Source organism: Leptidea sinapis, chromosome 2 (genome assembly GCF_905404315.1).
Source record: "Leptidea sinapis chromosome 2, ilLepSina1.1, whole genome shotgun sequence".
In the NCBI taxonomy this organism is placed as follows: Eukaryota; Metazoa; Arthropoda; class Insecta; order Lepidoptera; family Pieridae; genus Leptidea; species Leptidea sinapis.
The window spans coordinates 15,139,931-15,163,191 of NC_066266.1; the positions used below are offsets into that span (position 1 = coordinate 15,139,931).

Consider the following 23,261-nt stretch of genomic DNA (forward strand, 5'->3'; position numbering starts at 1 on the left):
AGGTCCTAAAGAATCATTAAGATAAAAATTTAACGAAATAAACATTTTGACTGTTGCTTCACAATACATTTTCGATAATGTTTTGTATGTTCATAAACACATTGAGGAATTTTCTAGAAACTGTGACATTCATAATGTTAACACGAGGAACAAACATAAACTTGTTATGCCTACTACTCGGTTGGGTCGAGTTAGTAAGTCTTTTGTTGGGCGATGTATATGCTTCTACAATATGATCCCAGAAAATGTACAAAACAAATGTGTTACGAAATTTAAAAGAATTGTTAAAAACGTTTGTGGGGAAAGGTTATTATAGCATAAACGATTTTCTTAATGACACCACGGACTGGGAATAAAGCGAACACCCTCAGGCTCTTTAATTATAAATGATTATTGTACGATATTACATTGTAATCCATATTTTATATTTAAAAAAAAAACCCGCTGAGTTTCTTGCGCCCATTCTTCTCAGGTCTGAGGCAGTCTCTTTTGAATGGGTGGTAGATTTTGACGTTCAATAAGTGATTTTAAATCCTATTTTGAATAAAAATATTTGAATTTGAATGACAAGATGTTATCTATCCATAATTATGTCCATTATAGTTATATTATTAGTTATAGTCCAATGCTATCTGTCAGCTAGGTTATTGAAATGTAAGTAAGCGTAATAGGATAGATTTATCTACCTCTAGTAAGTCAAACTAAGGATAGATAGGTTATTGAAAACAGCCGTAAATCACACTCAGTTAAGTTTTACGTAAGTATATTCTTAGCGAATTCTTAGTACGCCTTATAGGTCACAGCCTTAATTCACAGTACGCCGACTGTGTTGTGCACAACAGACACGCAGCACGGCCTGTGCCTTTATGTGAAATCGATTATCATAGTCCACAATTTGTTGTCAAGATGTGGATGAGCTGTGACGACATACCTTAGAAGCAGAGGAAATCTGCCAGTGGGAGACTCCTTTGCAGAGGATGTCGGCTAGATTATGGGTACCACAACGGTGCCTATTTCTGCCGTGAAACAATAATGCGTAAACTTTATTGTTTTTCGGTCTGAATGGTGCCGTAGTAAGTGAAATTACTGGACAAATGAAACTTAGCGCCATTTGTTTCCAACGTGATAGTTGTATCTAGAATATTAGAAATGACACCAAAAAGAATTCAAAAAGAAATTTATGCCTTTTAATGTCTCAAGGTGACGAGCGCAATTGAACAGGTTGTATCAATTACCGCTCTCTCCTTGTGTCGTCCCTTATTGTCATTAAAAAACTGCAGCATGTACTACAACGCTTACAGAGGTGGGTCAAGGTACAACCAAGAATTGACCGAAAAAGTAATAATAGGTAAAGATAACAGCCAGGATACGCAAGCCCATATAAAAGTGCAGCTACCCAAGGTGTCTGATAAGAGATAATAAAACAATTACAGTAATTTTAATAAATTGCTACAATAAAGATTGTGTTTATCGAGATATTTATATACGGTAGGTTACACATATTCTAGCCTAGTGTTTTACGTAATCTCACGGAAATGGCTTCTCGTTTGATACCAATTCTTCTGCTGTGTTCTGGTAAGTTCAATCTATTTTTATATTTGTCAAACAATCGCGGTTTTCGCGATATTACTTTTACAATGGAGAGTAGGAGTAACAACGAACATTTCTAAATTGGGAATGAAAATTGAGGAGCTGGTAATCCCAAAGAAATTTTTCGTTGTCACACATTTAAATAATATTGTCGTTATAAAAATTTGAAAGGGGCTTTTTATAATAACATAAATAAAAATTTAAAATAGAAACTGTATAAACATTACCCTGGAGACCGACACTGAAAAATTAAACAACAAAAATTAAACATTCAAAAAATAATCCTTTTATTTTGGTTGACCGTTGGTTTTGGCACAATTGACCAACCACCAAAACCAATTTTATTTGTTTTATTCGATGTTTTGCAGTCATAGGTACCGCCTTTGGCAAAACTCGCATCGTCGGCGGACAGGAAACTAGCATTGAGAGGTACCCGTCGATAGTCCAGGTTGATTTCTATAGTATTTGGACAGCAACATGGAGTCAGTCATGTGCTGGCAACATCATCACTGCGAAAATCATGTTATCCGCAGCGCATTGCTTTGAGGGAACGTAAGTATACAATAATTATTTTAAGTCTATAATTTTTAAATTACTGGTTCAAATTGACTGAAATTGAAATATACCGTATTTATACAATGCTTGCTTGGTTACTGAAAATTATTGCTTGTAGTTTTACCCACAACGATGTTATCATCATCATCATCATCGGCCGGAAGCCCTCCACTGCTGGACAAAGGCCTCCACCAAAATTTGCCACGACGTGGCGATCGGTCCTGCGCTACCCTCATTCAACGTATTCTGGCGATCTTAACCAGATCGTCAGTCCATCTTGTGGCGGGCCTACCAACATTGCGTCTTCCAGAACGTGGTCGCCATTCGAGGACCTTACTGCCCCAACGGCCATCTGTCCGTCGAACTATGTGCCTAACCCACTGCCACTATACTTTCGCAATCATTTTGATTATGGCGGTAACTTTGGTTCTCCTACGAATCTCCTTATTTCTGATTCGATCTCGTAGGGAAACTTCGAGCATAGCCCTCTCAATTGCCCTCTGAGTGACCATGAGCTTTCTCATAAAGCCCATAGTTAGCGACCACATCTGTGTACCGTAAGTCATCACTGGCAACACACACTGGTCGTCTTCAATGAAGTTATAGGGGGTCGAAAATGGCCTGATCTGCTTCGAGAAAAGGATAGTATAAGCCGTGCTTCTTGTTTTTACTCGACTTGGCGGAGATAGTGTCGTGATGCCAGATTTAACGGATTCTTGGAACGTAACTTTTGTCCCTTTTGATACGTAGGATTAATTAAAACTGTGCATTTAACTAAAACATTAAATTTGTTGTGAATATTTTTTTTTTGATATAACTAAAACAGTACGAAAAGCTGTGGCTCCATATTTAGACCTAGTACCTCTGTCGCTTGTGTACCGATTTTATTTCATTCGTTCCGAAACATTATCATTTGGTGATGTGGAACGGATGAAGAAGATCACTCGTAGCCACCAGTCTTTCACCAGTTTAAATTGCAAATTATTTGAATACAATATTTTTCGGAATGGTATAGAACAGTGTGACTATAAAGGACAATATTTTAAAGGTTTTATAAAAAACTAGCGGACCCGTCAGACATTGTCCTGTACACACGTGTTAAATTTGAAGAATCGGTTCAGATGTTAGGAGGAGATCACTAAAATAGGAGAATTATCTAAACCAATCTCAAATTCACTGGAACACTATAAAACAATCATTAAAATCGGTCCAACCATTTAGGAGGTAGTTCAATTGTGAATTTAAACCATCCTCGAATCCACTTGAAACACACACAGAAAATTTCATTCAAATCGGTCCAACCGCTTAGGAGGAGTTCACTTTCAACACACGCACAGAAGAATTATATTTCAAGATAGTGCGATCGAACTGACTGAAATGAAATTTCATTATTCATTTAGGTACACTAATGAAAGTCAATTATGATGCCCTTGGTTCAAGAGACTACCAGGGAGGAGTCCTTGTTCTGAGAAGAACTGGCAGGAAGCTCAGCAAGTTTTATCCTGATCCTTTTATAGTTTTCACAATATCCATACATTTTTATCGTCTAAATATTAAAGAAATTCAATAACATGATGTGGGAGGTTATTATATATTTGGATACATAGTTGTTGACTTGGTGACTCAGCTGGAAGGTCGGCATCAGAATCTTTTAATAGCATCTCGGAGTGAGGTAGATGCTCTAATAAGGATCCACGCACGTCTCTGAGCCGTTTGCACATAAAATTGCCATTAATTTTATGCGATACGCCACTGGCTATTACCACAAAAAAATCAAGCAATGTAATAAATGAAATATTAAACACACTTGCTCGTAAAGTAAGCCTTGTTACATCGTTCGAAGGGCCAAAAAAGATGAACTATAACACACACGTGCATATTAATATTACACACCACTGCATAACAGAATTATCATTAGATCATTATATGAGAGTAAACAGAGCATTTTCAACTAAACTGGGTTGTGCAGTTTTTTTTTGTTATAACAAAGAGGATTGTATATGCCGCTGAAACCCCATTTACATATTAGGAATAAAAAAAAATGTTCCTAATTAAGACGAAAAAACTATCATTTACATATTATTTATAATTCACCATAATCCTATAAAGGATTTTTAAGGAACAACTTTGTAGGAACAAAGAAAAAATTATCCTAGATGATATACGAAATTTGTAAGAATGTATGGATGTATGTTTGTTACTCTTTCACACAAAAACAACTGAATGGATTATAATGAAACATTAGAATACGAGTAATATAACTTTCACATCAGAATAACACATAGGCTATAATTTATAAAGATAAAGTGTGAGTTGTCTAAAATAATAATAATTTTTTATTTGCGAAAAACTGCCACCAAATTTTTTACAATTACAATAGATATGAACAATTAACATTAAATAAAGAAAAGAAAAAATAATAATACAAATGTTAAAAAACAATAAAGACAGATATTAATGCTTTAAAACATGTAAGGATTATTTAATAACTAGAAAACGAGGCAGCAGCGCATACGATACGTGGGAGTATATAGGAAAAAAATCAGAAATCTGCGAGCTATTCATGCACTGCAAAAAACTGTAGGAGTTACAAATATTAAAATGTATACTATAATTGTTTATTTTAAGTAATCCTAGAAAAAAGCCTGCGACAGCATATATCTATATTCATGTGTATATCATTATCGCCAAAAAAGTGAACCATTGATACAATAAAAATAATTTATTTATTTCTTATGCACATTTGTCTAAAATAATACAATAAGTATCACAATAAGTAGGAAATAAATCAGCAATCTGCGAGATATTCATGCGTGCACTGCAAAAAACTGTACGAGTTACAAATATAATAATGTATAATATATTTGTTTATCTTAAATAATCCTATAAAAAGCCTGCGATAGCGTATATCTATATTGTATGTGTAATCCATTATCGCCAAAGAATTGAACCAAATACAATAAAAATTATAAATTTAATTCTAACGCATATTTGGAACACAACACACAACGAATTGATCCTTATATCAAAATAAATACTTTTATCGAATCTGGTATTTAAACTACCTACTAATATTATAAATGCGAAAGTTTGTAAGAATGTATGGATGTATGGATGCTACATATATTATAAACGCGAAAGTTTGTAAGAATTTATAGATGTATGATTGTTACTCTATCACGGACAAACTACTGAATGGATTTTGATGAAACTTCACAATAATATAGCTTACACAACAGTATAACTTGTATTGATAAAGATATAGTGTGAATTATCCAAAAATAACGAAAAGTGACTAGTAAGTAGGAAAAAATACCAGCCATCTACGAGCTATTCTGGCGTGGGCCATAACAACCGTAGGAGTTACACGTATATAATGTATAATGGAAATATTTATCTTAAATAGTCCTTAAAAAATCCTGGGATAAAATATAATATCTCTCTTTTATATTTAAGCCATTATCGTCAAAAAAGTGAACCATAAATACAATAAAAATTGATAATTTATTTATAGGCATACATATGGGTAATGGGTATGCCATGTTTTTCCCACGGCCAACTCTAGGTGGCTTGCTCACGCATTTCTAAATCACAAAATCTGCATGTTTATGCTGACTGAAATAAATTGTTTAACATAGTTTGCAGTAGCTACCTATAATTTTTGCATCATATACATTCGTACCTATCTCTACTTACAAATTATAGCGTTTATAATATCTATTAGTGAGTTCATCATAAAATGATCAGTTCAAATTAATATACATTACACAATATAGACGACAACGAGCGTACCTATAGAACCTTGTGTTAAGTGATCACCACCGCCCACAACACACCAGAGGAACAACACCAGAGGAGTTACAGGGGCGTTCTTTATCTCTGGATCTAATAAATCCATTTCGAAAATTCTGTTACCAATAGGAAGCCAAAATTTTTGTGAGTGTAATACATATTATACATAAACCCGAAAAATAAAGACTTTCGTAGTAGTCGAATGTGTAAAGTACGTCGGAGAAAAATCAGTCGAACACTAACAATAATTTATTATGCATTTTATCACTAAAATTATAATTTTGAAGAAGGCTGTATGGTTATATGTATGTTATGTAATAAAACGTTTTTATTATATAATATTATAATTAATTGTTATTTTAAGTGTGATTTATCTTACATATGGGATTAATGATAAAAATTAAATTTGTAACCAAATTAACGGTTGGCTCAGTTGGTAAGAGCGCACGGACGGAATCCGAGAGATCGCCGGTTCTGATCTCGCATCGTTTATAAATTTATGTTACAAATTTTATTTAATTAATCCCAGAAGTGAGGGATATCACTTTAAAAATGTCAAATTGTTTAAATTTTAAAGGAGGATTGTATTTGTAGACTCGCATTGGCCATATACCGTCGTATCAGAGCTGGATCGACCAATCGTAACACTGGTGGCGTGGTCCATGACGTGGACTCTGTCCTCAACCACCCCGCTTACGGCATAGCGGCCAGATACGACGCTGACATCAACCTGGTCAGGCTGAGAACTCCCCTCGTATACACTCCTGTTGTCCAGAGAGTCACCATCATCAGTCACAACTCTGGAATACCTGACAACTCCGCAGTTACCCACGCTGGTTGGGGAACAACCTCGGTAAGGCTTTTAAACAATTACGAGCTTTTATTGATTCAGGAGTTATTTTGCGGAAATTCATAATTATCCAAAGAGTGCCAATTCCGCTAAGTTTTGTCTTCAATTAATTCGACACGTATTTGGCCTCTACACGAGACATCCTCAGGAGATGTTGACTCGCCAGATTCTGGCACGAGACATTTCTGTCTTGTGCCACGTGTCGAACTAATTGACTTTAAAATGATGATCTACTCGTATTTCCAGTCGGGAGGACAAGCGTCTCCGATTCTGCGAGATGTCGTCATCTACGTCATAAACAACCAGCTCTGCGCCGACCGTTACGCGCAGCTGTTCCCTAACAGTGTTTACAGAGTGACTAGAAACATGATCTGTGCTGGACTCTTGGACATCGGTGGTCGCGACGCCTGCCAGGGTGACTCTGGAGGTCCTCTCTACTACGGCACCTTGCTCGTTGGTATCGTGTCGTGGGGACACGGCTGCGCAAACGCCACATTCCCCGGAGTCAGTACATCTGTCTCGGCGTATACTAATTGGATTGTTAGCAATGCTAATTAATTTAACAATACCTATGCCTCTATGGCGCTTGAAATAAATGTCTGCTGTGCATCATTTTTAATTTTATTTAATTCTATAATAATACACTTGGCACCGGCTTCAAAATATTTAACATTTTGAATAGATTCTCCTTATTACTATTTTGCTTATACTGTTTGAAAGTACATATCAGTCGTATGCGTGACCAATTCCGATTTGTAAAATATCAAGGAGGTAATGTTACGCGAGGCTGACTATTTAACACGTGACAATCAAAATAGGTTATAGTAAAATTCATCTTCCTTTTCTATCTTGCTGTAACTCCGTTAGAGAATTCTTATTTCTCGCACGCCTTGATTGTATATATACTCTATATCCTAGTATAATACAACTGTGCGCCTATTTTGCGAGTGTGGATATTCCCACACCAGACGTTATGTAAACGAGCGTTCTGGTCAGAGGAATCACAGGAGCGCCGCCGGCCCTTAAGGAAGGTTTACGCGCTTTTTTTGAAGGTACCCATGTCGTATCGTCCCGGAAACACCGCACAAGGAAGCTCGTTCCACAGCTGTGTAGTACGTGGAAGAACGCTCCTTGAAAACCGCACGGAGGAACGCTACACATCCAGATGGTGGGGATGATATCCTGATTTGTAGCGTGTCGTGCGAAGGTGGAATTCGGCGGCAGGAATCAGGTGAAACACCTGTTCGGAACACTCCCCGTGATAAATGCGGTAGAAGACACACAATGAAGCGACGTCTCTACACAACGCCAACTGTACCAGCCGTTCACAGAGCACTGGGTCCCCCGACAATTCGAGCTGTTCTGCGTTGCTCGTCAAATGGATCAAGCTGATACTGGAGTGCGCTAGACCAGAGATGACAGCAATACTCCATATGTGGTCGGACGGAATATAATATAAACTTATGAGTTTTTCTATAGTTCCTGCCAGCTTCCAGAACGCAAACTCGGCATGCTTGGATTTTTTTAAATATTATAGTTATAGGTCCTTGATAATTATACAAAAATTTAAATGAATATAACATTTCCAACGGATCGAAAATTATATTCACAGTTTCTGTTCCATACATATATACATACCAAGCTAATCAAAGCGTTCTAAAAATACGAAACTTCATTGTAATGTGCTGTTTGTATGTATTATAGGTAATGTGCTATAGGTAAGCTCTTGCGGAGTACCTAACAATCACAACATAATATTATAAAACAGATTCCTCGACTGCTGTCTGTCTGACTGTGCCCAATAAACTCAAAACTACTGCACTGTTTTCACCAATGGATAGCATGGTTCCCGGGGTTTTGTTGGAGGTGTCGGAAAAAACGAACCCTCTGGACTGAAACTTTCAACAAAAACGCTGTAAGTTGTCAGTCAAAGCCCTTTGAGATATAACAAAATAATGTACGGTGGAACTGTTAATCTTATACAATGATATTTAAAAGTATAGATATGTTACGTAGACAACATTCGGTGTTTGAAAATGATACACTAACGCACACATGAATAATTTAACATTGCAATAGCACACTACATTACGATTACACGTCAAAGAAGGATAGTAAATGCAATTATCGCAAGCGAAAAAGAGATAACTGCTAATTGCTTCGTATTTGTATAGAATAAATAAATTTTATTCATCAGATATGATTTTTTACCGTACACTGTGATTTATGCCTAAATTACGATTGATTCATGAGTTCTTATGGTAAAAGCTGTAAAGTAGTAAAACTGCATTGAACTTAGGTAGATAATGTGTCATTGATTTTATAAAAAAAAATATTTAATATTTATTATAATATATAGCCACATTGATGATATAAATTATTTATGCATAAAATAATAAAAAACATACAGACACCAAAACAAAACCGAAAGATAAGGGTCCCATTTTTACAATTTTACTATCGACGGCTCCCAAACAGTTTTAAGATTACAATTATTATTTTTTGTATCTTATATTATTTATGAATGTCTTTTTGTTGAGGGTTTATTACAATAAGGTAATGGGAGAAGAAGAAAATGATCCATTGATTCTTCTGCAATTAGCAAGGGATATACTCAAAGGGACAGTGTTACTGAAAAAACTCCTACGTAAACAAATAGCACTCACTGTCTACATCCGCTACCTACCCTAAAACTTGTTTTAGTAGTTTGCTAGTTCAGCTACCTATATACGCACTTGTTTATTAAAAATTATTGCATTTCGTATTACATTCACTGCAACAACGACTTTTTTACATCATTTCCTAAAATATTCTACCTCGATCATCCCGCAACAGACAGCATCAATATTTTGTCATTTCTGTACGTGGCGGCGATCGGCGTTGTCATGGCGACATATTTATTTTGTAGATAAGTAATGAAATCAAATAAAATGTTATAAATTCATGATTCTATGTAATTCTATGATATTTTTTACTTTCAAAATTAGTGCATCTTCCCATAACACAAGAGGGCATTTTAATGTTGTACCTATATAATTCTGTCAACAACAAACGCGTGTGTACCGTTTTCGTAGCGAGAGCGACTACGACCAAATGAACCAATTGACTCAATTTAGGCGATTGATTTTCGGCACGCTTGTGACATATCTACCTATTTTAATACTATAATATCATTGATCTTATATAGGTCTATAGAAATATGCGCGATGACATATTATATCTATCTCTTAAAGTCCTTAAGGATAACATACTATTTCCATTTTAGTACTTTAAGAAATTAGCAAATAAAAAGCGGTAATGTAAAAGCTGTTTATACAAATACGATATTAATCATTATCAGTTTTTATTACTACATATAATAAAATCATTCAGAAATACGTTTTTGTTTAATTTTTAACTCATTATATTTGCTTGCACATTTCTGATGGCTTTATACTACATCATTCTCGAATACTTACATCATTTTTTTCTATAATCAGAACAGCTTCTGTCGGGTCAGCTAGTAGGTAATAAAAGGCCATATTGTCGCAGTCAGATTTATTATTCCTGAAGCTCCAACATTGCAGTAATTATTCCATACAAATCTAAAACTTTACATATCCAATACTGTGTAAAACTTAGTGCGCCATCTATGTAAAGAGTAACTGATTAAAAGTAACTGGAATTTCATGCTTTGACTTGCTGGGCATTCTATGAAGATTTATTAAAGTACATTATATCTGCGAAAGATGTCACTAAAACAACAAAGGTAGTGAGAGATTGAGTATTGATCCCTACCACAGAGTACTTTATTTATACTGCCTTTGTGTGTGTGGCTGTGTAAAATAATGATAAAAAAGGAATTTTTATTAATTACAAAAGAACAACTAGAACAAATAAAATTTATATAAATATTAACTCATTACTATGGTATCTTAGTTTTATATCTATAAAAAGCCGCTTGCTTTGCCACAGTGTTCGTAGTTAATGTAATTTATATTAATTAGGCATTGTCTGGAAAGATGCATGTTCGAGAAGTAATTTGAGAGAAAGTAATTTTAAAAAGCTTTGATTTAAATGAGTCTGCACTGACAGATGGCTTGGGGGGAATGATTTTTTTTGGGTTCTAATAAAAAAAACACGGAGCATATGAGAGAGCTCCGCTTTGCTTCGTTTCAATAATAAAGTTAATAAATTGTTTATTAGCTTAACCTTAAGATTGGTTAGTTAATTCGCAAATAAACTATGACGTCAGCAGGCTATTCAGGTGGTGTAAGTAATATAATAAAAGTATGAAATATTTTTTCCTATTAAGTAGAATTGACTTTGCATACCGAGAATTCACTCTAGTTGTAACCATTTTTCTCTAAATTAAAATAACTACCAGTTCAAAAAAATATAAAAATGTATGACATATATACATATATAATATACTTTATTTTTTTTAATCACATGTTGTAACGTAAAAAATCATATATTGACCTGGGTAGTTGCAACCTAAACGTTCTGTTAATATTAACTTTAAATAACATAAATTTTGTTTACAAAAAAGAAAAAAAGACAAATACATCTGGTGGTTTTAATTATTTTTACCAATCATTCTTAATTAATAATTATTTAAACCCTTAAATACGACTCGTACGCAATAGTCAGCCGCCCTCACTCTATGAGCAAGGTCATTTGCATGAATTAACGCCTTAACCGGATTTGATTATCTGCAGAGAAGCCGGTAAGATTTATTTTCCATTAATAGATATTTTTATATTAACTATAATATACTATTATTAATTATGACGTCCGTCATTCGAACGGTTAGCTCAATTGGCAGAGCACTGGCACGGAACGCCAGAGGTAGTGGGTTCGAGTCCCGCATCGTTCATAAAATTTTGTTTTCAAATTTTATTTGTGTAGTAATCCTAGTAATGAGGGTTATCAATTTAAAAACATAACAAATTGTTTATAATATACTAGCTGACCTGGCAAACGTTGTGTTGCTATATAAATTATATATGTAAACCTTCCTTGAGCTTCTATTACAATCTATTACAAAATAATTCATTGAGATCGGTCGAATAGCTTAGGAGTTATTAGGGAACATACAAACATACATTCTCTTTTATGTATAATATAGTCAAAGTCAAAGTAAAAAAAATCTTTATTCACTGTAAAACTTTATAAGTTATTTAGAGCAAGTCAGGATGAAGTACAAAAGTTACAATAGCATTCAAATGAGTATAACAATATTCATTAACAAAATTTAGAACATTAATTCCAACTATCTTTATCATACAAGTAATCTTTCACATTATAATAGGCCTTAGATGTTAATTTATTTTTTCGATACATTTAAATTTTTTAATACGTAATATACATTTGGGAGTTTATTATAAAATATAACACAATCCACTTTAAAAGATTTAGCAATTTTACGGAGCCTAGTAGATGGAATTGCGAGTTTATGTTTGTTTCGAGTATTGACACTATGTCCATCACCATTCTTTTTAAATTGGCTAATATTTTTATGAGCGTATAGGAGGTTCTCGTATATGTACTGGCAGTGTACTGTCGTAATATTTATTTCACTAAACTTTTCTCTCAATGAATCCCTTGAACGCATTTTATAGACTGCTCGAATTGCTCTTTTCTGCAGCACAAATATGTTTTCAATATCTGCAGCCCTACCCCACAATATAATTCCGTAACACATGACTCATGTTTCAACATCTGTCAGCTGCCTAATTTTTTTTATCGCAAATACTGCAGAGCTAAGTCGATTACATAAGTTTTTTATGTGAGCACCCCATTGTAGCTTAAAGTCTAATGTAATGCCTAGGAATGTTGTCGTTTTTACTACATCAAGTTTGTCATTATTAATTTTTATAGGTGTTGGTTGGTGCTTTATATTTGGAAGTGTAAACCTTACACATTTTGTTTTCCTTTCGTTTAAAAGTAAGTTGAATTGAATTAAATTGAATTCATTGAACCAATGTACTACTTCAGCAACGTCGTCGTCAACCTGACAGAATTTTTTTTGCTGGCGTTTTATTTTAAATAACAAAGATGTATCGTCAGCTATTCGTCAATATATAGATTATTTAACCAATTGAGAGTACTCGTAAGTGTTAACCAAGACACATGAAAATATAAAGATGACCATATTATGGAAACGAAATTTAGAAAGAACATTCTATTAAGGAAATTTTAATGAAGACAGCTTATTATAAAGTTCAGGAATTTAAATATATAATTATTTTAGTTCAAGAGTGAAAAGAGGGAAGCCTGATTTAGCCTTCGATTATTTCTGACCATAGCCCAAAATCTTTCCGACTGATCCCTCTATATGTTCAGAGCCGAAATGTGTCATTTAATTAAAGCTTTAAAAAATTTAATACAAAGTAAGTTTCTCGTCTTACACATAACTGTACTTTATATACAATTTCACATTGAAACAGATCCTTGCCGGTACTCACTTAGGTATTTAAACTACCGGCATTGGATGAAAGGTGCCTACAGTTGATTAAAAGTATGAAAATATAGTCAGCATATGCATATATCTCCTATTGTCTCCCGTTGAACCCGGAAAATGATATTATCGACCAGTCCCGGTATTCCTCGTATTGTGACTGCTTCGGGCACGGCGTAAGCTGCTCAATGTTTCCAGATATTGTAAAGCTGCTCGCTTGTTCTATTAGCTTCATTCTGTCAACTTGAACTTGACTTACCATGCTACCAGGTGTCTAATGAATTGTATCACACAGTCGCTCAGCACAATTCTTCAATACATAAAAATATTGCATTGCTTATAAAATGTACTTTAAAAATTGGTTTCGTGTTTCATATCCACCGTCAACTTCGTCGGCGACATATACAAATCGAGTAGGACTAGACAATTATATGAGTGTTATTGGATGAATAATAAATCAAATGTAGAATGGGGATCTAAAATACATTCAGTTTCCGCTGTACCGACCTGGAACATGGATCCATTAAAAATAATAGTCCTGAGTAACTGTTATGATTTTATTTAACAATGAAGTCCACCAATAATTGTCATACAATCATTTTCATGCAAATACAAATCTAACTGTTTATATGATTTTCAAAGAACTATCAGCAATATATGTTAATGGATCAATTTTGTTGATGGTACCATTCTAAATATGAAAAAATAATAATCATATTTGGGTTTTACAAACGGATAATACAATTGATAATATTATTATGTTAAAAAGATAACAACCGGACGCGCACGTGTAGGAGTCAGACCGAATATGTATTTTTTTTAATACTAATCTATATACATAAAAATGAATTGCTGTTCGTTAGTCTCGAGTTTTAACTCGAGAACGGCTGGACCGATTTGGCTAATTTTGGTCTTGAATTCTTTGTGGAAATCCAGGGAAGGCTTAAAAGGTGAATAAATATCAAAATGCTCGCAATTTAAAAAACAACGATTTTGATTCTTCTTTCTTCCTTCAGAAATCGAATTAAAATAATAGTTTATAATTCAAATTCAAATTCAAATATTTTTATTCAAAATAGGATTTATAATCACTTATTGAACGTCAACCCATTCAAAAGAGACTGCCTCAGACCTGAGAAGAATGGGCGCAAGAAACTCAGCGGGCTTTTTTTTATATAATATATGGATTACAATGTAATATCGTACAATAAACATTAATAATTAAAGAGCCTGAGGGTGTTCGCTTTAATCCTGATTTTTTTATCGATTGAGGCAGTACGAAGTCTGCCGGGTCAGCTAGTGTAAAATAAAAAAGAGATGTAGCTATCACTACTTGTAAAAATAATTATGTAAATTCCTTTTCTGGATACCCTGAGTAACCCTAGAATAGCATCCTAACATTTATAAAAAGTAGGTACGGCTTTGTATACTGAACTTAAAAAAATCTGTAGTTAGTTCTTACTTCATAGTACCTCTCCAAAATGTTTTTAAGTCCTGTTGTTTTCAGTAATTAGTGTGTAATTAAGCAGTATTATTCAAGCGCTTCAAGTATGTAATTTGGTCATACTCTTCACTAACTTTTTGTATAAATAAAGATTAAATTTGTATTACCTATAAAAATCGATTAAAATTATAGCAGTACAGTAGATGGCAGCGCAAGGCCGATCGTCATGGCGATCTATGGGGGAGGCTTTTGTCTAGGAGAGGACCACTTCCGCCTGAAATGACGATGAAGGTGAAGAAGGCTTGACTTGGAATGCAGAACTCTTCCTGGATTCATTGAACGTTAACTATTGATATATGACGTAGACAAGAACGTCGAGCCGAGAAGCGAGTACTAAGCTGATTCGGAATTCGTCTTCGCCGGGCGAGCGTCGAGCAGACGTCAGGGAAAAACTAAGCGAGCTTTTGTTGTCACACCACGTTCTTATTACGTAATCTGTATAGCTGTGAAGTGAAACATTTCTTGGTAATTATAATATCGTGTCGTTGTAACAGCCATGCATTAAATGCCCACTAAAATGGAGGGCCACGAAGATCATAACCATGTGACCAGCCTTGCCATGTCATGTATATATATTTAATTTTGGCTTTTATCGTAGGTTACTGTGCTATAATTCTAGTTTAAAAATAGACATTTTGAATTTTGACCTGAAATTTAATAGATTGCTCGTTGTAAGTTAGTCTATCGTGCGGTATTTACTATCCAGTTAGTGAAGGCTGCGACTCGGGCGGATATTGAAGGGAAATTGGGTTGCGCACACCCACTGCCCCAGGATACAACACCAATCACAACGTTACCAAGGTACAGTGGCCCACCAGAGTCTCCCTGACAAGCGTCTCGACCACCAATGTCCAAGAGACCAGCACAGAGCATGTAATCTGTGACTAAGCTTGAACCATAACGCTGTCTGCAGATGTTCTGGTTGATAGTGAAGACAGACACGTGTTGCAAGATTTCAGACTGTGGACCTCCTTGCTGAAAAAAAAATAAGTTTAAATATTTCAGGTGAAAAAACGTCATATTAGTATTATAAGTTGTATGAAATGGCCACTTCTTGACCCGAGGGTCTTATTAGGGTTCAGGGTATATAATATTATAACCACTTTAAAAAATTAACAAAAGAATACCGACTCAAGAACAACAAGGCCAGCTGCGCCGTCTGTTGGAAAATTGGAGTGGATTCCCCTAATATTGCAAAAGTCCGGTTGCAGTGGTGTTGGACGTGCCCTCCTCAGAATACGACAGGCGGCCCTAGCCAGAATGCTCTGGAAGGGTTTCTCAACTCTCGCAGAGCCGGTACTTTCCTGGGGTAAAATCTTATGGAGGATTCTCCTGGAGGAACGGGGGTGGTGGGCTCTGGTCCTCGACACTAACCTAATTGACACATAGCGTTACTATGGTTACCGGCTGCAGTTTTCCTAAACCGATACGGCTCAGGGACCTTCATGCATACAACATACTCACACCTTACAGGGCGGTTGCCTCACCATTTCCCATCACCTGACTCTCTTGCCCGTTTGCCTATCTTTTATACAAAAACAGTGATGAGAGAAAACCTACTGCCCATGAAGATCTGCCACATAAGAGGTCAAGAGGTGCTTTACCAGTCTTTGAATAATAAACAATAGTAGGTCAAGAAACTTTCTTCACCATATCGTTGTATAATGTGGAACAGAATTTACGAATTCAATACAAAATAAGCAGTGATTCTAAATAAATTGGTTTCTTTGTAATTCTACTAACCCAGAGCGCTCCCCAGCCAGCATAGACCACTGTAGTGTTATCCGGTATAACGGCTCCTTGGCTCACAATAGTACCAGCTTGTACCACTGGGGAATAGACTACCGGAGTCCGGAGTCTTACTACGTTGATATCTGCGTCGAGGAATGTTGCAATGTTATATTCTGGATGGTTTATATAATAGTCCACGTAATGAACTGATCCTCCGCTTCCTCTGTACGTGCTTCCAGCGCGAATGCGACGGAACTCTGCTTGTGAATTTCTAGAAGATACATTGTTTTAATGAAGATTTTTACAAGAAGTGGCAGGCACATCAGTTGGAGCAGTAAAGTTCTCGAATGGCTTCTGCTACTGCTGGGCGATGTGTTGGTAGACCCCCACAAGATGGACCGATGATCTAGCCAAGATGGTTGAAATAGATTGGGGGCGGCGTTTCTCCAGCAGTGGATTACTGTTTGCTGAATGTGCATTGTTTTAATTTAAATATTCAAATTTAACATGACATTTATCCAATTATAAGGCGGTTTTCAAGAATTTTCTTTGCGTGCAAACAATACGTGGAACGAACTTTTTGCTTTTTACTGGTAACCTTTAAACTAAGCTTTTACACCAATCTAATGATACAAGATAGTATTACCAATCTAATATTTCAAGATACTGTTCACCATCTGATCCATTTGACCGCGAGCAACACAGAGCAGCTTGAATTGTCGGGGACCCAGTGCTATGTGAACGGCTGGATCACCTGGGGCTTAAAGGCCGTCAACGCTCTTGTGATTCCTCTGGTGTTACAAGAGAATGTGGGCGGCGATGATCACTTTACACCAGGTGATCCGTACGCTCGTTTGTCCTCCTATTCCATAAAAAAAAGGGTTTACCCGCTTGTTTGGCGTATTATGCCACAAATAATAAAATATAAATAAATAAATTATTTTTGCCATACATGAGATGAAGCAATAGGCAAAAGGAGAAGGCTCAGCTTCACCTAACGTGGGATCATGAATTCATGTTTCCATGCCACGCTGGATTTCAGCCGTCCCATCATCCCTTAGGTGTTGAAGGGGGAGTGGATTTTTTAAGATTGTCATCGACGTAAGAATATGTGATTCGCTGATTTCGTCATGACCCCGTCTATTACATCATCAATAAAGCTTTGCTGATCGATGTTTCATTTGTAACTTAATGTAAAGGGCATTCACAAACTAAGCGCAAGAAAACCGTAGTTATTTGTCCCATCGGAATATATCACATTCACATTTCGTTTGTGTTCTTTATATTTTTTTATTTTTTTAAGGTCATTTAGCTCATTGATTAAATGTAAATATTTTATAGAAGAAAAAAGGAGCTAAGGAATAGCGTTTTTTTCTAAATATATTTAACTTTTAACTTCCTAGATGGCCTTGCATTAAATTCCATGAAATATGTAAAGGTTCAAAACTCACGTTCCGTCAAAGCAGTGAGCAGCAGATAGAAGAAAGAATGTGGTGAGAATGGTGGCACCGCAGTTTGTGCTCCATACGCCTTGACTAGGAATCCAGAACTCCACTTGGACTAACGAAGGATACCTGTCGATGGTGGTATCCTGCCCCCCCACAATGCGACCGGCTTCCACAGGTATAGTAACTGTAATTATAACATCAAAACAGTGATATAATTTTGTCTTTTTCTTATCCGATGGCGAAGACCCACGACGCTTTAAAGATTCCTTTACGCTACTTTCCAAAAAGTAATATTTGAATCTCTGCATTAAAATCCATCACACATAATAGTTAAATAGGCACTTTTATAGACAATTTTTTATATTAAATTCTCTGACGTCATTAAACTTAAGTCAAAATATTGATATTTTTAAATTCATTTTTGAGACTAGATTTAATAACCAAATGAAATGATGTTGAAAAAATTCAGTCGATCAAATAACAAAAAAGTTATAGGGATTTCAATATTGCTGGGTAGACAGAGATAACCGTAATGAAATGTGAAGTCACATTTTAGTTTTGCCATAAAGACTCTAAACAAATTTCTGTTTTGCTATATAGGGATAGAAGACCCTTTCTTAAAAAGTATAAATGACTGTAACTACAGAGTTACAAAATACAGATTTGGTTAGTTGATTTAAATTTTATTTTCAATGTACATGTTTTATAAATTAAAAAATTATTTATTATCCAATTATGCTCTTCACTTTGAGATATAATAATATGCTATAAGTAGTTATATAATAAGTCTCATCAGTTTCAAACGCTGCGTTAGTTATATAATAACTCTCATTAGTTTCAAAAGCTACGTTAGTTATATAATATGTCTCATTAGTTTCAAAAGCTACGTTAGTTATATAATATGCCTCATTAGTTTTATAAGCTACGTTAGTTATATAATAAGTCTCATCAGTTTCAAACGCTACATTACTTATAGAATAAGCCTCATCAGTTTCAAACGCTACGTTAGTTATATAATAAGTCTCATTAGTTTCAAAATCTCCAGCAGAAAAAAGCGCCGCCTTAGTAACAATCTGGGCGGAATAAAGCGTCAAAAGACGTAATTTTTATTCGAGTATGTCTGTCACTGTCTTCCTAAATGTTTATAAAAGAGACAACAATTTGTTTGATCATGGATTTACGCCTGTCGGAATACGCACCCGATACACGCTCTGCAACACATTTAACCAAAACACTACACTCTTACGGAATGTTACTAAATTAGGAATACCTGCGATTGTCAGCAATCCAAAAATAAAAACCAGTGTCATTGTGCCTGATTGAACTTTGACTGAATTTTCAACTAACCTAATTTGTATAGTGCGTATAATTAATCATTTTAGGGATACGTAGTGAAATATTTACTTACTACTATATGTAAATATTTCATAAGTAGAATACAAGCAATGATTTTTAAAATCGATACATTAAATATAATTATTTTTTTTAGTTTGTTCTATAAAATACAGCATAAAGTCAATAATCATAAGAAAAAGTTATGCAAAACAATTGTACAATTTTTCTCATTATTGTGGACTTGTAAGTATTATAACAATTTACATTTTACATCCGCAAAACAAATTATGGATTTAGTTGGTTCGAATAATTGTAGCTTTGTAAGAATGAGTAAGCTATACTCTTGTTAAGTTATTGTATAAGTTTTGTAAGGTCTTTCAATAATAGGCCCGAAAACATAAATGTTTGAACTACCACAAATATACGATATTTGTCAAAGTTACCATTGGGAGGCTTCTTTGCACAGTATAGGATGCCGGCTAGATAATTGGTACCACCACGGCGCCTATTTCTGCCGTGAAACAGTAATGTGTAAACATTACTGTGTTTCGGTCTGAAGGGCGCCATAGCTAGTGAAATTACTGGGCAAATGAGACTTAACATCTTATGTCTCAAGGAGACGAGCGCTGCTCTGAATTTTTGGGATTTCAAGAATTCTGAGTGGCACTGCCAGGGCGTATAAATTACCATCAGCTAAACGTCCTGTTCCTCTCGTCCCTTATTGTCATAAAAAAAGTAAAGTTGATTAAATCAGGTAGTTAAAAAAGGAACCCAACCTCGATGCGACAGTACACGCTTGTAACATTGTAAAATGCCTATTTAGTCGACTTAATAATTATAAAGATTACTGTATCAGATATATTTACGTTGTTAATCTTTTAAGAAGGTAATTTATACCTGTATTATATAATATAATAAATAGACACCAATGTTATCATGATTATATTATGAGTAATATGACAATATATGACATTATAACTTTTTTTAAAATGATAATAAGGGACGAGACCAGTAGGACGTTCAGCTGATGGTGATTGATATGCCGTGCCCCTTACAATGCAGTGCCGCTCAGGATTATTGAAAAACTGAAAAGTTCTGAGCGGCACTACGACTGTGCTCGTCACCTTGAGACATAAGATGTTAAGTCTCATTTGCCCAGTAATTTGACTAGCAACGGCGCCCTTCAAACCGAAACACAGTAATGCTTACACACTACTGCTTCACGGGACAAATAGGCGCCGTTCTGATACCCATAATCGAACCGGCATCCTGTGCAAATGAGCCTCCCACTGGTATTGTATGTGTAATAACTATTTTAATATAAAATAATACCTCCGCGCTATTCGATTAATTTAATTTGATATTCTTAAGTTATTACAAAATAATAAATAGTAAAATAGTAGATTATATAGAGGATAATAATGTATGGTTCTTGTCTGGTGCCACCTAAAATTGTATAATATTAAATTAAGACGGCTTAGTTATTATATGATTTAAAATATGGGCTGAGAGTTTGTTATCAGTTCTTCTCCCCATGTCAAAGCCCCTTTACGAACTGATGTACGAGTTACTAAGTGTTGTTGCAATATGTGATGTTATGGTCGCTCGCTATGGTAAATATATATATTTATATTTCATTATAGCTTATTTGCTTAAGGTGAAATAGGCACAAGGGTAAGTAAAGAAAAACTTATATGCTATCCACTAAACTTATATGTATGTATCCTGTCACTAATCCAAAGAATTCATTCGTCATTTGTTCATTTGGGTTTTTCCAATCGCCAGATATTATTTATAATAAAGGATTAGCTGCCGTTGTCGTTTATCAGTTTAATCTATAATATAGCTGCTGTCTAGATTATCTGATACAGGTTATCTTCGAATTTATTATATTAAAACTCCTTTGATAACGAAGGCTTACTAGAGCTAGAATATCGTCCCCACCACCTGGATGTGTGGCGGTCCTCAACAGTGCGTTTTTCAAGGAGCTTTCTTCCACATACTACAAAGCTGAATGCTGGAATGAAGCTTATTCCACAGCTTAGGTAATCACTTAACGCCAGGTGACCCGTACACTTGTTTGTCCTCCTATTCCATAAAAAAAGTATAGTAGATTATATGAAATATTAATATTAATACATGGTTCTTGTCTGTTTCTGCTCAGGCCACCTACATTTGTACAATGTTATAAGGAGGCTAAGTTGTGATATTATTTAAAAGATGGTCTGGGAGTTTCTTGTCAGTTCTTCTCCCCGTGTCGAAGCCCCTTTATGAACTGATGTAGCTTCTTGATGTTTACTAAGTGTCGTTGGAATATGTTATGTCACTCCCTATGGTGAATAAAGATATTTCTATTCTAGTCTTGACTTATTCTTTACGTGTTAAAGGATGAATTGACTCGTAAAATATGTAAGTCCATGGTATAAGTACTTCCTCAATTGTATTTCCAACGAAATACATTAATTAGTTTTCAGAACAGTCAGTCTACTCTTATTCAAAGAAAAACTATGTTTCGATCGAAGTTTGGTGTGTTTCCTACTACAGTTCCATTCGTTCGAAGTTAAGTCCCAAAGGTCATTGTTTGACATTTCAAATTTCTAAACCTACATGCAGCTGTTTGTTCGGAATGTTAACCTTAAAATTTACGAAAAAATATATGTTTTTCACCTCTTGATATTCGTTAGTGTGGATTTTGTTGCAAATTTGCTTGAAATAATTTTAATGATGCTTTTAATAGATGTTGCTGTATGTGAAGAGGATTTAGAACGTAGAAGGAACCGGCGCCGCTTGTGCAATCAATTTAATATTAGTAATATTCCTGACTTACAATTTGTATGAAACTGAAATAAATTATAGCCTCCTGTGTTTTACGTAAGTTATGAATGTATCAGGGGTGGTATTAATATTCCTGAGTTGCCTCTGTCTGGACTCCAATGTGAAAGAAGCAGGCTGGTGCCTCGTCACCTCAAGCTCTACAGGCAGGTCGAAGGGCATGAGCTGCAATAGTACAACTGTTAGAAAGGATAAAGTTAGAACTTTATCTTACTTATTTCTTTCTAACAGTAGTGGTACTCTTATCTTTAGTGACATTTATAATAAGTTTAATTTTTATTATGAATAAAATAACAAAATTTATTTTTCATTTTATTATAACAGGAAAAATTACATACAAAGAGTACTGAGTCGTATAATTTCAAAGGTATAGCTTCATCATCGTATGTGAGACTTATGACAACTTACATCTTATAAAATGTGTGAATTAAGACGTTAACGTGTTGAATATTGACGAAAACTTGTATTTTTATAAAACTGTATCAATTATCTAGATAGAATCGAAACTAATACCAAATAATGTATATTATGATAGTCACACAAATTTTACTATAATTTAGTAATTATAATAAATAAATAATAAATCCTTATTTATACATTAAAAACCTATTCTAATGTACAAATACTGTATTACGAAAGGTGAAAATCTTAAAGAAAATTAAGCAAATTTTAATTTTATATTATTATACTTTATTTACTTTTTTTTTTCTTTTTTTACTTACTCGTGTAAGCCTTTCAGTTTTAGACATTTGAGTATTTTTGTTGCGTCACTTTGCATATTATATTGTAATTGAAATGATTTGTAAAACAATTAAAATGTAAATTTTGACTTAAAGGGGTGGCAATGACTTTCTTGCTACTTCTTCTCATTAGCTCAACCCTTTACAAAGTAGCGCTAAATTCAATAAGAAACAATATTTTTATTTAATTTTTTGACATTTATAAGTGTCATTTCCGTGACCTACATGAGTAAAGTGTTTTTGAATTTGAATAGTTGAAAATTTATAATTAGCACATTAAGGTTCATTAAATATTACGAATATAATTAGTGCTAACTTGTACTTTAGTGATGTCTAAACTAAGTAGGTTGACTTAATATTATATTTTATAACTAAACATTAAATTCTAACTTTACTAACTAATAACTAGTTACGATAAGGAATACCGAGGAAACCACGAAAA

The 23,261-nt window shown here is 34.6% G+C and overlaps 2 protein-coding genes across 2 annotated transcripts; one reads left to right on the plus strand and one right to left on the minus strand.

The window, feature by feature from the left end:
* The first annotated feature begins 1,427 nt into the window (after positions 1–1,427).
* LOC126977366 (trypsin, alkaline C-like) lies at positions 1,428–7,399 on the plus strand. The gene is made up of 4 exons (XM_050826129.1): positions 1,428–1,575; positions 1,959–2,142; positions 6,532–6,790; positions 7,034–7,399. Exons 1-4 carry the CDS (start codon positions 1,536–1,538, stop codon positions 7,343–7,345), a joined length of 795 nt encoding a protein of 264 aa, XP_050682086.1. The 5' UTR covers positions 1,428–1,535; the 3' UTR covers positions 7,346–7,399.
* A 7,967-nt stretch (positions 7,400–15,366) lies between these two features.
* LOC126977383 (trypsin, alkaline C-like) lies at positions 15,367–19,242 on the minus strand. Its single transcript, XM_050826152.1, has 4 exons — positions 19,183–19,242; positions 17,916–18,096; positions 16,477–16,735; positions 15,367–15,708 (listed from the first exon to the last, which is right to left on the minus strand). The coding sequence occupies exons 1-4, from the start codon at positions 19,220–19,222 to the stop codon at positions 15,415–15,417; spliced, it is 774 nt and encodes a 257-aa protein (XP_050682109.1). The 5' UTR covers positions 19,223–19,242; the 3' UTR covers positions 15,367–15,414.
* Positions 19,243–23,261: the final 4,019 nt, after the last annotated feature.